This window comes from Corapipo altera, unplaced genomic scaffold, assembly GCF_003945725.1.
Source record: "Corapipo altera isolate COAL_440 unplaced genomic scaffold, ASM394572v1 131, whole genome shotgun sequence".
NCBI classification, from domain to species: Eukaryota; Metazoa; Chordata; class Aves; order Passeriformes; family Pipridae; genus Corapipo; species Corapipo altera.
Window position 1 is genome coordinate 1,468 of NW_020885111.1, and position 11,694 is coordinate 13,161.

Here is an 11,694-nt window from a genome sequence, read left to right on the forward strand (position 1 = left end):
GGGCAGCCCAGCAGCTTTTCCAGCCCTTTTCCAGCCGGATCCGCCCTCATCTCTCTCTCCTCTGCCAGTCCACGAAGGCTCTCCGCCGGCTCGGAGCGCCCGGGGTTTTTTTTCTGGAAGGTTCCAGCGGCCACCGGAGGCGGTGGCTCCTCTCAGGAACGTTCCCCGGGAATGTGGCAGTTCCTTGGGAGCAGGTGCCCTGCCGCGGGCGGGCGGCACACGGAGCCGAGTCCGGGATAAGCGAGCCGCCGGCCGCGGCGCTCACTGCACGTTGTTGTTGTTGTTGTTGTTGGCGACGCAGGGATCCACCTGGGCGACGGAGCAGGGAGCGGGTGAGGGAGCTGGGCCGGTGACCCCGGATCCACCCGGCCCATCCCGTGCCGGCGCCGCGCTCACCTCCGTGTAGGTGGGGGGGGGCATGAACTTGAACTCCGGCGCGTACATGAAGATGGGGCTGTCGAATCCGTCGGGATCATCCAGGAGGGGAGTGGTGGGGCTCTCCAGCCGGTGATCCTCGGGAACGATGTCCAGATAGCACGGGGGGGCTGTGGGAATGCAGGGAGATACCCGTGAGCTTTTACCTGTGCACCCTCCTCTCCAAGCCCCCCTCCTCCAGGTATATCCCCACGCTGTGATCCCACCTTGTGGATCCCCCACCCCACTCACCCTCTGGAGCATCCGGGAGGTTCAGGTCGACCCAGCTCATCTCGGAACTGGTCTGACTGGCCATGCTGGAGCTGCGGCTCCCGATGCCCGAGCGGCTCCCGATGACCAGCGGCAGCTCCAGGATGATTTTCTTGGAGCCCGGGACGCTGACGTAGATCTGCAAGGGGGAGAGCCGGGATTTAGGGGTGTTGGGACGGGATCGAGATCCCCAGGAGGAGGATGATGATGAGGGGGAGAATCAGGAGGGGGTGAGAGGATCCCCCACTCACCTGCAGGAAATACTCCACACGCAGGATGTTGCAGCCCAGGATGGAGGGTTTGAGCTTGCGCACGCGGATGGTTTTGCCGCGCCAGGACTCGGAGGTGCCCGAGATGATGTGGTTGCCGCGGACACAGGAGAGTTTCTGGCAGAAGACCTTGGTCTGGCCGTTGGCCAGGTAGGTGTGCTTGGCCACGATGGCCGCCTTGGGCACCACGATGCGCGAGCACGTGTTCTCAAAGTCCGCGTTGATGCAGATCTCGTCGCCTGCCGAGGCAAGGACCCGGCGTTAGGGATGTCGGGGCTCTCCCCCGCTGGTCCCACACTCACCTCCCTCTCCCCCCATTCCCTGTTCCCAGCGACCCTCACCTTCACAGAAGCCTTTCCTGTCGATCTGGGCGCTGACAGACACGCGTCCGTCCGGGATGAACATACAAGACACCTTCTTCTCCTTCTTGGCTGCAACTGGGGACTGTGGAAAGAGGGAACGGTCACACGCTGGCCCCATCCTGCCCTTCCTGCTCCCTCCTCCCTTCGCTTCCTTCCCCTTTTCTTTGCAACCAAGCCTCAAATTCCCCTTGAGGGGGAACCCACCGGGCCTGGTGTCGCTTTCTGGAATTATCCAGAGCTCCTTAATCCCACCCTTAATCCCGCTCAACCCAAAGCCGATTAGACACGCCTCGACACCCCGGGGTCGGGCTGACCCTCCCCAAGGGCTTTCCTCCCAAGGCTTTGGAGTACTCGAGGCTCACCAGCAATTCCGGGGTGTTCACATCCACAGGATCCATCACCTCGAAGCGTTTCTTCACCTGCTGGGTGGGGCAGGCAGGGCGCTCCAGGGATGCCTTCACCCAGTAATCCACGCAGCCGTACTTCCCCTTGAACGTGGTGCCCAGCGGCCTGTAGACACACAGGGGGTCACTCCAGCGCCAAAACAGGGATTTTCCAATTTAATTCCACCCCCAGAGGCAGGTGCTGCCTCATACTCACCCCTGGGGCAGCTCGAAGCCGAACTTGTACTCGTACTTGTTCCCAGGTCTGAGGATGACGGAGCCGTCGTCATCTGTGGGAGAAAAGGGGAGGGAAACATCAGACGGAGCTCCAGGGTGATCCTTGGTTCCGCTCTCAGTGGTGACGGAACCACAGCTGTTGAGTAACACCTGCCCCCGCCCCGGGAACCCCGTGTCCTCTCAGTGCTGCTCCCTTCACCTCACCAACACCCCGCGGGGCAGAACACTGAGTCCCGTTGGCCCCACCCCACCCTCAGCTCCTCCTTATCTCCCAGCTCCAGCTGTCCCTCCTGGTTATCTTTTGGACACTCTCCCAGTCCCCCTCTCCGTACTCGGAGGAGGCTCCTTTCTGGGGTGTGATCCCTATATCCCTCCTTGTGTCCTGTCACCAGCCCCTGCTTGTGGTGCCAGGACACACCACAGCAGCTCCCCAGCCTCTGATTTTGTCCCTCAGCTCCCCAACTTCGACTTGACTTGGCCAAACCCTCCGAAGCTCCTAAGTTGTGCTGGGTTTGCTCATCTCTCCCAGATTCAAGGCACAACATCAACTCCATGCTGGTGACCAAGTGACCCACCACAGCCCCCACGGTGCCAACCACAGGGGCATCCGAGGCTCTTTGCCCCCTCCCAAACCCCTCTGCCCTCGATCCAGCCCCACCGCAGCCCCCCATGGGGCCAAGCCCAGGGGCACGGTTGGGCTGGGGGTACCCGTCCAGCCCCGTGCCCTCACCCGTGGGCTGCTCCTCGAGCGCCAGCACGTCCTCGAAGCGCAGGTACTCCATCTCCTGCCGGCACTGGGCCGGGCCCTTGGCCCAGGTCACTTTGGCCACCCCACACGCCAACACCTTGACGGCGTTGACGCGGGTCACCTCGGCCACCTCCACGACCACACGCCCGGCCACCTTGTCCCCGCTGCAGTAGATCTTGTCGGGCTCGCTGAAGAGCACCGCGAAGCTCTTCACCTTCTTGAACATCACCATGGCTGGGGCAGCGCGGGGACGCAAAAAGGAAAGCTTGGGGGGCTTTATCACCCTTGGAGCAAGAAAGCCCGCCTGGAACCAGGCGAGTCGCAGGCACAAAGGTTGGTTGGACGGACGCTTTGTTCAGAGGCGAGAGCAGAGGTTTTTCAGAAGTTGCTCCGCGCCGATAAAGTCCTCGCCCGCCGCTGCCCTCAGCGCTGTGCGCTCAGCCCCGGCCGCCGCGCCTTTTATAGGCTCGGGCTCCCCCCCCCCCCCCCCCCCCCGCCCGCGCCTGCTGCTGCCGGGGCGCCACGCCGAGGGCGCGTGGCCAGGCGAGCCGCTCGCGTGATCAGCGCGCCCATTGGCTGCCGCCGCGTTGTTTACAACGGCGCCGGCCAATCGGAGCGGCGCGAGCGGAGCGTGGACAGCGTGTGAAGGAGAGGCGCGCGTGGTCAATGAGGAGGATGGGGGGGCGGGAGCCGGCCGGGGCTGAGTGACAGCGCGGAGGGCCAATGGCGAGCGAGGACGGGCGGCGGCGGCGGCCAATGGCGAGCGCGGAACAGAATGTCATGTTCCCAAGCGCTGGGACTGGGGGGGGGAGCGCCGGTCCCAGTTTGGGACGGGCCGCGCTGTACTGGGACAACTGGGAGCGGCCGGGCCGGCCCTGGGGGTCATCGGTGGGGTCACCCCCTTCCTCAGTTTCCCCGTCCCCACTCAGGGCAGCCTGGCCCCCCCTCAGCCTCTCCGAAGCCCCCACGGAGCCCCCCCACCCCCCCCCCCCGTTATTTGGGGTAAATAAGGGTGGATTCAGGGTACGGGATAGAACCAGATCCTGGGGTGCTCCTTCAGTCCCTGGGAGGGGGGTAGAGAGGTATTTGCCCCCCTCTGCCACTTCCCAGAGCCCCCCCGGCCTTCTCTCGGCCATCTCTGGGGTACCCCACTCCTCCTTATTTGGGGTAAATAAGGGTGGATTTGGGGCACGGGATCGAACCTGACCCCTGGGAGCTCCCTGAATCCCTCTGGGGGGGATTTTCCCCCCTCTGCCACTTTCCATAGCCCCCCTGGACTGCTCTCAACTGATTCTGAGGGGTCCCCTCAGCTCCCCCCTCTGTGGTATTCCCACCCCCGCACACTCCCCTCATTATTTGAGGTAAATGAGGGTGAATTTGGGGGTTCAGGATCAAATCCTTCCCTCCTACTGGGGTGTATATGAGTGTGTGTTTGTAGGTTCCACCACCTCTGCTACTTCCCACCCTGTTTCAGGAACCCTTCCCACTCCATCTTCCCCGAAATATCCCCCCTAAACCTTGATCCAAGGGGCAGCAAACACCCACATCCACCCCATAAACCGTGGCCCCCTTTTCCAGCTGGCATTTGGGGAGTGGAACAGTGTTTAACCCCCCCCCAGGAGACTTTGGCCTCCGAGAAACCCTCAGATTTCACTCCCTGGCTCAGGGCGGCGGCTCTTTCCCCTCTTTTCCCGACCCTCAGAGCTTTCCCAGCTCAGGAAAGTGCTGGGAGCAGAGGAAACGGGAGAACAATGTTCATGGAGCCACCCAGCACCGGAGGAATGGAAATGGGGGCTCCTGGTGCTTCCCACCCCGGTGGGAAGCTTTTGTTGGGAGTTGTCCTTCAGAGGTTGTTTGTCCGAGTGTTCCTGGCGCTTTTCCTGCCCTTCCATCCCCTCCTTCCCCCGGAGTTAATTCACACCTGATCGTATAAACCGATAAAGCACCGGATAAACCGTGGGGCATAAACTGCTCTCCTGCCAAACCGCAGGACAGAATTCCTCCTTGGGAGGGAATTATTCCGTGGTTTGGTGCGGAGTGGAGGAATTGCACCTTTTTCCTCACTGTCTCCCGCTGGGAAAAAAAAAGCGCTGGATTAACGGAGAATTAAGGATTTGCTCTAATTTGGCAAAAGGTGGGGAGGTCTTTTTTAGCCTTGCCAGCCGTGGGATATTTGACCCCTTGGATCCGTGTTCCCGTCGGAGCCGTGTTTACGCTCTCTCCCTCTCCAGTTCCCGTGGGTTTCCACCTTTCCAAGAAAACCGACCTTGGGCTGCTCGGACACATTCCAACAAAGCCAAAGGGCCTTGAAGCCCAATGCCAAGGAAATTGCCAAGGATATGATCCAAGGCACGTTCCACATCCCAAATCCTCTCTGAATTCCTCCAGACCCGTCAATCAGCGCTGACCTTTCCCCCCCTAACCCCCATCCCATGGCAAGCCCTCCCTCCTCCCTGAATTCCCTTGCTCAGGAGAAGGGGCTCAGACTTGCTCCAGGAGGTTTTCCTGCACTGGCAACACCTCTGGATGGATCCGGGGAGGTCGGGAACGCTGCGGGATTTTCGCTCGTAAAAAGCCACATTTCCCAATGTCCTTCAAAAACAGGGGAATCAGGAGGAGAAACCACCAGGAATTCTGAGCGAGGACAACCTCCTGCTCCCACTAAACTGCTGTTTAAGGCATGCACCCCCCTCCCAGCTGCTTTCTCGCAGGATCCTGGTGCTTGGAGGATCCCCCACTGCTGAGGGGGAGTGGATGGGGAGAGCAATTGGATCCGTGGCTTTTCCCAGAGTTCCTGGCCGGGGGCAAGAGATGGCCAGGCCGGTGTGACTAACACTTTTTCCCAGGCATAACCCACTTCCAAAGCCACAGAGCGAGGAACTGGGGCCCTGAGGTGACTCACTGGGCTCTGGGTGGGTCCCGGGGAAGGAACTGGGCATGGCACAGACTTGTTTTTGCCGGCACAGCGCCCGGCGCTGATAAGATCCGTGTTTTTCTGCTCCAGGTCATTGGGATCGGTTGCCAGGAGAAGCCACTCTGTTCCCGTGACAGCCTGGCCTTTGTCCTGGCTGTTGGACAACCAGCACTGAGCTGGGATTGTCGGAGAGCCGGGGGGCACCGGCAGCCCCGCAGCCTCTCCGGGGCTGTTTGCTCCATGGTTTTCACCATATATGGTCCCTTCCAGCAAATTCCCGGCTGGGAGGGGCAGAGAGGGCTGGGAAGGGATCCACAGTGGCTGGAGCGTGGGGACAGAGTGTCCCGGGTGTGCGGTCGGGAGCTGGGGTGGAAAAGGCATTTCCTCCGGTTGTTTGTGTGCAGGGAACTGTTGGGAACAGCTCCCAGCTGCAAAACGAGGGACTGTGGGACTGGGATGGCTCCTGGAAAGCCACCCCTTGTCCCACGGCCAGGATTTCCAGGATTGGAGGCTCCGGGTTGGTTCCTAAACCACAGCAGCGGGTTGGGGGTGGAGGGAAAGGTCTGTAGGGCCTGGCTGGAGGCAGGGAACACTCAGTTCTGTGGGATTGCTTGGATACAGAGGTTTGACACTCGTCTGGAATCTTCCAGGAGCAACTGGGAAAGCTCCTGGGGCAGATCCTCACTGAGGATTCCCCAAAAATCCCCTTTTTTTGCTGTTTTATCCCCGGCAGAGGCTTGTGCCCCCCCCGTTTGAGATTCTCCAGGCACACAGATCAGGGTCCCCTTTACCCCTCCCCTGAGTGGGGACAAGTCCTCTCAGGGCTTGGGCAGGAAGATTTTCCCCCTGGAGCCCCACTTTTCCATCTCCTACTGGAGACCGGGATGTGGACGCTCCCACTGCCCAGTGCTTCTTTGTCCAGGTGGGATTTCTTCCCTTCTTTCGTGCCCAGACGGTGTTTTTTGGAGCAGGGAAAGCCCGGGATAAGGCTCCACAAGAGCTTGGCCATCCATAAACAGGGAGGAATTCAGATTCGGGGTCTGGAAAGTCCCGTGTTTGTCATCTGCTCAGGGCAGGAAGAGGCGGTGACATCAGCTCTGCTCCGGCCGGGAGGATGTGACCTCCCCCAGCCTCCCCAGGCACGTTAGGTGGGATTTTGGGGAGAAATTCTTCCCTGTGAGGGTGCTGAGGCCCTGGCACAGGTTTTCCAGGGAATTTGTGTCTGCCCCATCCCTGGAAGTGTTCAAGGCGAGGTTGGATGGGGCTCGGAGCCCAGCTGGGAGAGTGGAAGGTGTCCCTGCCATGAATGAGATTGTCTTTAAGGTCTTTTCCCGCCCCAAACAAGGCTGGAATTCTGTGATTCCTGGTTGTTTGGGATGAGGATGGATACATCCCGTGGCTCTGGAGCTCTGAGGGTGCTGGAGCCCTCCCCGTGCACTGGCTGCTGTGGACACCTAGAGGCTTTCCCAGGAACGGCAGAGGAGGATTTCCATCCATCCATCCATCCACCCACCCACCCCTGGGTGACAGAGGGACAACAACAACAAAAAAAAGGGTGACAAAGCTCTCTTGGAACCCCTTCAGGCACTGGAGAATGCTTGGAGGTCTCTCCAAAGCCTTCTCTTCCCCAGGCCGGATGCCACAACTCTCCCTCGCAGCCTCAGAGCAGCTTTGGCTGCTGAAAAGTGGGAAAATTTCCGTATTCCTTTGCTGCTGGGAGCTCTCCTGGCCGTGAGCAGCTCCGGGGAGGGTGGACCATGTGTGTTCTGAGCCGTGGATGCTCCGTGGGGGCTCAAACCCGCGCCGTGGCCTGGAGGGGGTCCAGCCTCTCCGGGGGAACGTGCCGAGCGTGGGATGGGCCCGGCCCATTCCCCAGATGATTCCATGCTCCTCCTCGGTGTGACAGGGACGTGAGGCCTCCCAGGGACGCCCTGAAGCAGAGGACAGACCTTTTCCCCCCGCCGGGAATAAAGGAGAGGAACGCTGGCGCCGATCCCAGCTGTTGATGCCGACGAGCGCGTTTCCATTGACGTCAGCGGACTTTGGAGCGACCCTTCGCCTTCCCAGCCCGGTGCCACCTCCCAAAAACAACCCCAGCGACCCCGTCCAGCTCTGGTGCGAGCCCAGGTTGGATTGTTCCACATCCAGGCGCCCAACCTGGGTGGCTGGAGCTGGGGGGGGATCGGGGCCTTCTCCTGGTAGATGGGACCAGAGGGGAGATCTAGGTTGGATATTTGGGGGAATGTCTCCATGGAAAGGGTGTTCAGGCCCTGGAACAGGGCAGTGTCCCTGGATGTGCTCAACAACAAGTGGACCTGGCACGTGGGGACATGGGTCAGCGGTGGCTGGGGGACAGTTAATGATTAATGATCTCAGAGGCTTCTCCAACCTTAATGATTCCTTAATGATTCCATAACTCATCCACAACTGCTCCTGGGTGTCACAGCCCAGCCCAGCTGGGCAGCTCCTGGTGTGACACCAGCTCAGCTGCCACACTCAAACCTGCAACCAGAGCTGTCTGGCTCGGGGGCCGCTCTTCAAAATCCCGGGACATTTTCAGTCTGGGAGCTCTGGGCTCCAAATTTCAGAGGTGGGATCCTGAGAGAGATCCCATCTGAGATCCAGGAAAGCACCAGGGCCCGGAGCTGGTGGTGCAGGCGATGGGCTGCCAGGGGGAAGAAGAGTCCAGTTCCATTGGGAACCCTCCTTTCCCCTGTGGAATTCTTGTTGATTGGCTCCACTGACCACCAACTCAAGGGTAATTATGTCCTGCCCCATCAAATCAAACGTGAGGCCTGAGCTGGCAAAAAGCTGCTGTTCCACACCCTGGAAAGGGCTGAATTGATTTTTATTTATTTCATTGATTTTTATCTAAATTTGTACCTATACATTTTTTTTTTTTAAATAAAATTCAGTTCTTTCTTTTAATATTCCTGGATGGGGCCAGTCCCATCTCTACCAGGAGCTCCAGCACTCTCAACCCTGCCCCAGAGGATTTTCTCCCTTCAGAGAATCTTATTCCCACGAAGGATTTTCTCCCCATGGAGCACTGCAAGGCTCTTCTTGCATCTCCATGGGGCAGGGATGGCCAAGTTTTTAGTCCTTTGTTAAAAATAAAGGGAAGTTTTTCCTATGGAAAACATTTCTCCTTTAGAACTCCGGCTGAAATCCTCTGAAACACGCGAAATTTGCCCTCCCCTCTGCAGTCCTGCACCTTCCCTGGGGGGTTCCCCTGCCCATCCCTGTGCCCAGCTGGCTCTTTGCCATCAGGAATTCTGTTTTCCAAGCGAAACCCCCAATTTGGGTTGGATTTGAGGAGCCGCAGAGAATCTGGGCCCAAGGGAGAGAGATTCCCAAGGGGTGTTTTTTCCCTCCCTGAAACCTGATGCTGGTCCCGAGTCCAGACCCGGCTAAATCAAGTCTGCAACAGGTGCCAAGACAACAAGGAAAAATAGCAACAGTGGCCTGGGATATCCGAGGCCTGGTGCTCCACAGCTCCCACTGCTGGAGATCAGCCTGCTGTTGATCCTGGAAGAGGAGGAGATGGACAAAACTGATTCCCCCCTCGGTCACAACGCTCCCAAAACCGACTCATGGTCATGCTCTGCTTCTGGGTGAAGGGTCCCAAATCCACCAAACTGCTAAAAATTGGGATTTGGGCTTTGAGTCCGTTATTTCTGCATTTGTAGGGCTCCTGAACGAAATTCTGCTGGATTAACACCAGGAGAAGGACGGGAAGTGAGTTTTGGGAAGGCTCTGAGGGGCAGAGGGGGTTTCTGACCCTGGGTGTTTATTTTGCTGCAACGTCACATCCTTAGGGAAAAAGGAACACGTGAGAATCGAACCGAAAAACTGGGATGTGCCTTCAGGAGAGGAGCTGGGATCAGCTGGCACCACCCATGCGAGAGCAGCGAGTGCAAACCAGGGGGTCACCTCTCCCCTTTCCCGTGGTCCAGGTCTCCAATTCCTTTCGGCTGCAGAGACCCCCAATCCGAGGTGAGGCGTCTTTCCCGGTCGCAGCCACGGATCCGGAGCCAGCCGCTCTCCCGGGTCCCACACGGAGCGGGCGGGGGTTAAAAGTGCAACAAAACCACCCAAAGAGCAGAGCTGAGGAGGAGGAGGAGGAGGAGGAGGGGGGGGGACGAGGACGGGCAGCTCGCCCCGGCCTGGAAGATGTGGAGCTTCTCGGCGTCGGGCAGGAAGAGCCGGGCGTCCTCCAGCGCGCCGCGGGCCGCCATGGTGAAGTTGGCGTCGCCCGAGGTCACCACGTCGAAGACGCACGACTGGAAGTAGACGTCCTCCACGGGCAGCATCTCCCGGCACAGCGCCCGCGCCGTGTCGGCCGGCACGCGCCCGCGCCCGCGGGGGCTGCGGGACAGGCGCTGGCTGCGGGGGCAGCCGCCCACGCACAGCTGCAGGTCCTGCTCCTCCGTGAAGGCCCGGGCCACCTCCTCGGCGGCGCGGATGGAGAAGGAGAGCTGGCGGCCGGCCTGGCGCACGGCGATGGTGGTGCCGATGTAGGCGGCGCGGATCTCCACGTGCCGCCCGGGCGCGCGCTCGCGGATGGCCAGGCTGCTCCCGCCCGGCCGCGCGCCCCCGTTCACCGAGCCGTCCTGGAAGGCCGCCGGGACGTTGTCCAGCTCGGCCTGGTAGACCTTCTGGTCGATGCATTCCTTCATGTTCTTGAATATGATGGTGAGCTGCGGGGAGAGGGGCGGGAGGGAGGTGAGCGCGGCGGCCGAGTCCCCATCCCAAGGTGTCCGGGGTATCCCAGGACACGTGTCCACCCCACTGATCCGAACCATCCCTCCCACGGTTCTTTTGGGATAACAGCAATCTTTCCTTTCCTTCTTTTCTTAGCACCATTTAAGCAACAGAAAATGGAGACAGAGCCAAACCCGGTAAGATCCTTCTGGGTACCCCACAGACCATGTGGTCACCCCATGACAATGGGATTGTTTGAGGGTCCCCTCGAGAGCCTTCATCCCTCTCCTCCCTCCTTCCTCCCTCTCCCTGGGTCTCGCTGAAGCAACTCCTGCCCTCCCCAGGTATTTTAGGGAGCCCTGCCCCCGGATTTGCCACCCGTCCCCGTCGCAGCAGCGTTACCTTGCTGGTGACCGTCGCGTTGGACCCCTTGGCCACCGGCGAGCTGGTGGCCTGCACGAACAGGTAGTCGTTGTCCAGGAGCGGCCAGGAGCCCTCCACCCGGCACGTGTGGAAGTCGTGGTGGAAGGTGCGGATGTGGGGGTCCCCGAAGGCGGCGCAGTGCTGGAAGGCGGGCGGGCGGCCGTGCTTGTAGAGGAAGCTGCGCTCGTAGTCGCAGACGTCGAGCGACTCGAAGCCCTGGCGCTCGGGGGCGGGGGGCCGGGGCCGGGGCGGCGCTGTGGGCCCTTCCTTGGAGCAGTTGTTCTGGATCATGAGGTCCTCGATGCCGTGCACGGCTGAGTGGAAGGCCAGGTCGCCGCGGCACGTGCGGGCGGTGCGGCGGGTGCAGCGGGAGTAGGAGCGGAGCGCGGTGCAGAACGCGGCGCCCCGGCCGGGGCCGCGCAGGGGCAGCGTCGCCGCCACGTACTCCGAGTTGCAGCGCAGGATCTTGCACTGGGAAGAGACTGGGGAGGAGGGATGGGGTGGGCAAGGGCGGCCCCTGCTCCTCCCACCGCCTCGCACCGTCCAGGCTGCTCCAGATTCCCAGGGAGACCCTTCCTGGAAGGACTTCTCACCCTGTTCTAACCCACTCCAGATTCCCATGGAAGCCCTTCTTGTCTCCCTGTTCTAACCCACTCCAGATTCCCATGGAAACCCTTCCTGGAAGGTCTTGTCTCCCTGTTCTAACCCACTCCAGATTTCCATGGAAACCCTTCCTGGAAGGTCTTGTCTCCCTGTTCTAACCCACTCCAGATTTCCATGGAGACCCTTCCTGGAAGGAATTGTCTCCTGGTGCAGGGCTTGGTCCCTGAGATGAATTTGGATCCCCCAGAGTGCAGGGCTCAGTCCTTGGCATGAATCTGGGTCCCTTGGGATGCAGGGCTCAGTCCTTGGCATGAATTTGGGTCCCTTGGGATGCAGGGCTCAGTCCCTGGCATGAATTTGTGTCCCT

The 11,694-nt window shown here is 60.4% G+C and overlaps 4 protein-coding genes across 4 annotated transcripts in view; 2 read left to right on the forward strand and 2 right to left on the reverse strand.

Moving 5' to 3' along the window:
• Window positions 1–39: 39 nt before the first annotated feature.
• Window positions 40–3,118, reverse strand: TXNIP (thioredoxin interacting protein). The gene is made up of 8 exons (XM_027669856.1): window positions 2,666–3,118; window positions 1,916–1,988; window positions 1,678–1,825; window positions 1,295–1,397; window positions 936–1,192; window positions 667–823; window positions 397–545; window positions 40–309 (listed from the first exon to the last, which is right to left on the reverse strand). Exons 1-8 carry the CDS (start codon window positions 2,913–2,915, stop codon window positions 262–264), a joined length of 1,185 nt encoding a protein of 394 aa, XP_027525657.1. The 5' UTR covers window positions 2,916–3,118; the 3' UTR covers window positions 40–261.
• A 289-nt stretch (window positions 3,119–3,407) lies between these two features.
• Window positions 3,408–6,677, forward strand: LOC113960331. The gene is made up of 2 exons (XM_027669853.1): window positions 3,408–3,685; window positions 5,688–6,677. Exons 1-2 carry the CDS (start codon window positions 3,440–3,442, stop codon window positions 6,351–6,353), a joined length of 912 nt encoding a protein of 303 aa, XP_027525654.1. The 5' UTR covers window positions 3,408–3,439; the 3' UTR covers window positions 6,354–6,677.
• A 1,824-nt stretch (window positions 6,678–8,501) lies between these two features.
• HJV (hemojuvelin BMP co-receptor) lies at window positions 8,502–11,604 on the reverse strand. Its single transcript, XM_027669858.1, has 2 exons — window positions 10,704–11,604; window positions 8,502–10,297 (listed from the first exon to the last, which is right to left on the reverse strand). Exons 1-2 carry the CDS (start codon window positions 11,343–11,345, stop codon window positions 9,671–9,673), a joined length of 1,269 nt encoding a protein of 422 aa, XP_027525659.1. The 5' UTR covers window positions 11,346–11,604; the 3' UTR covers window positions 8,502–9,670.
• Window positions 11,502–11,694, forward strand: part of BOLA1 (bolA family member 1) — a 5,913-nt gene continuing 5,720 nt past the window's right edge. Inside the window, exon 1 of the mRNA XM_027669848.1 lies at window positions 11,502–11,534. Within this exon, the coding sequence (XP_027525649.1) occupies window positions 11,502–11,534 (33 nt within the window). The remainder of the gene's footprint in view (window positions 11,535–11,694) is intronic.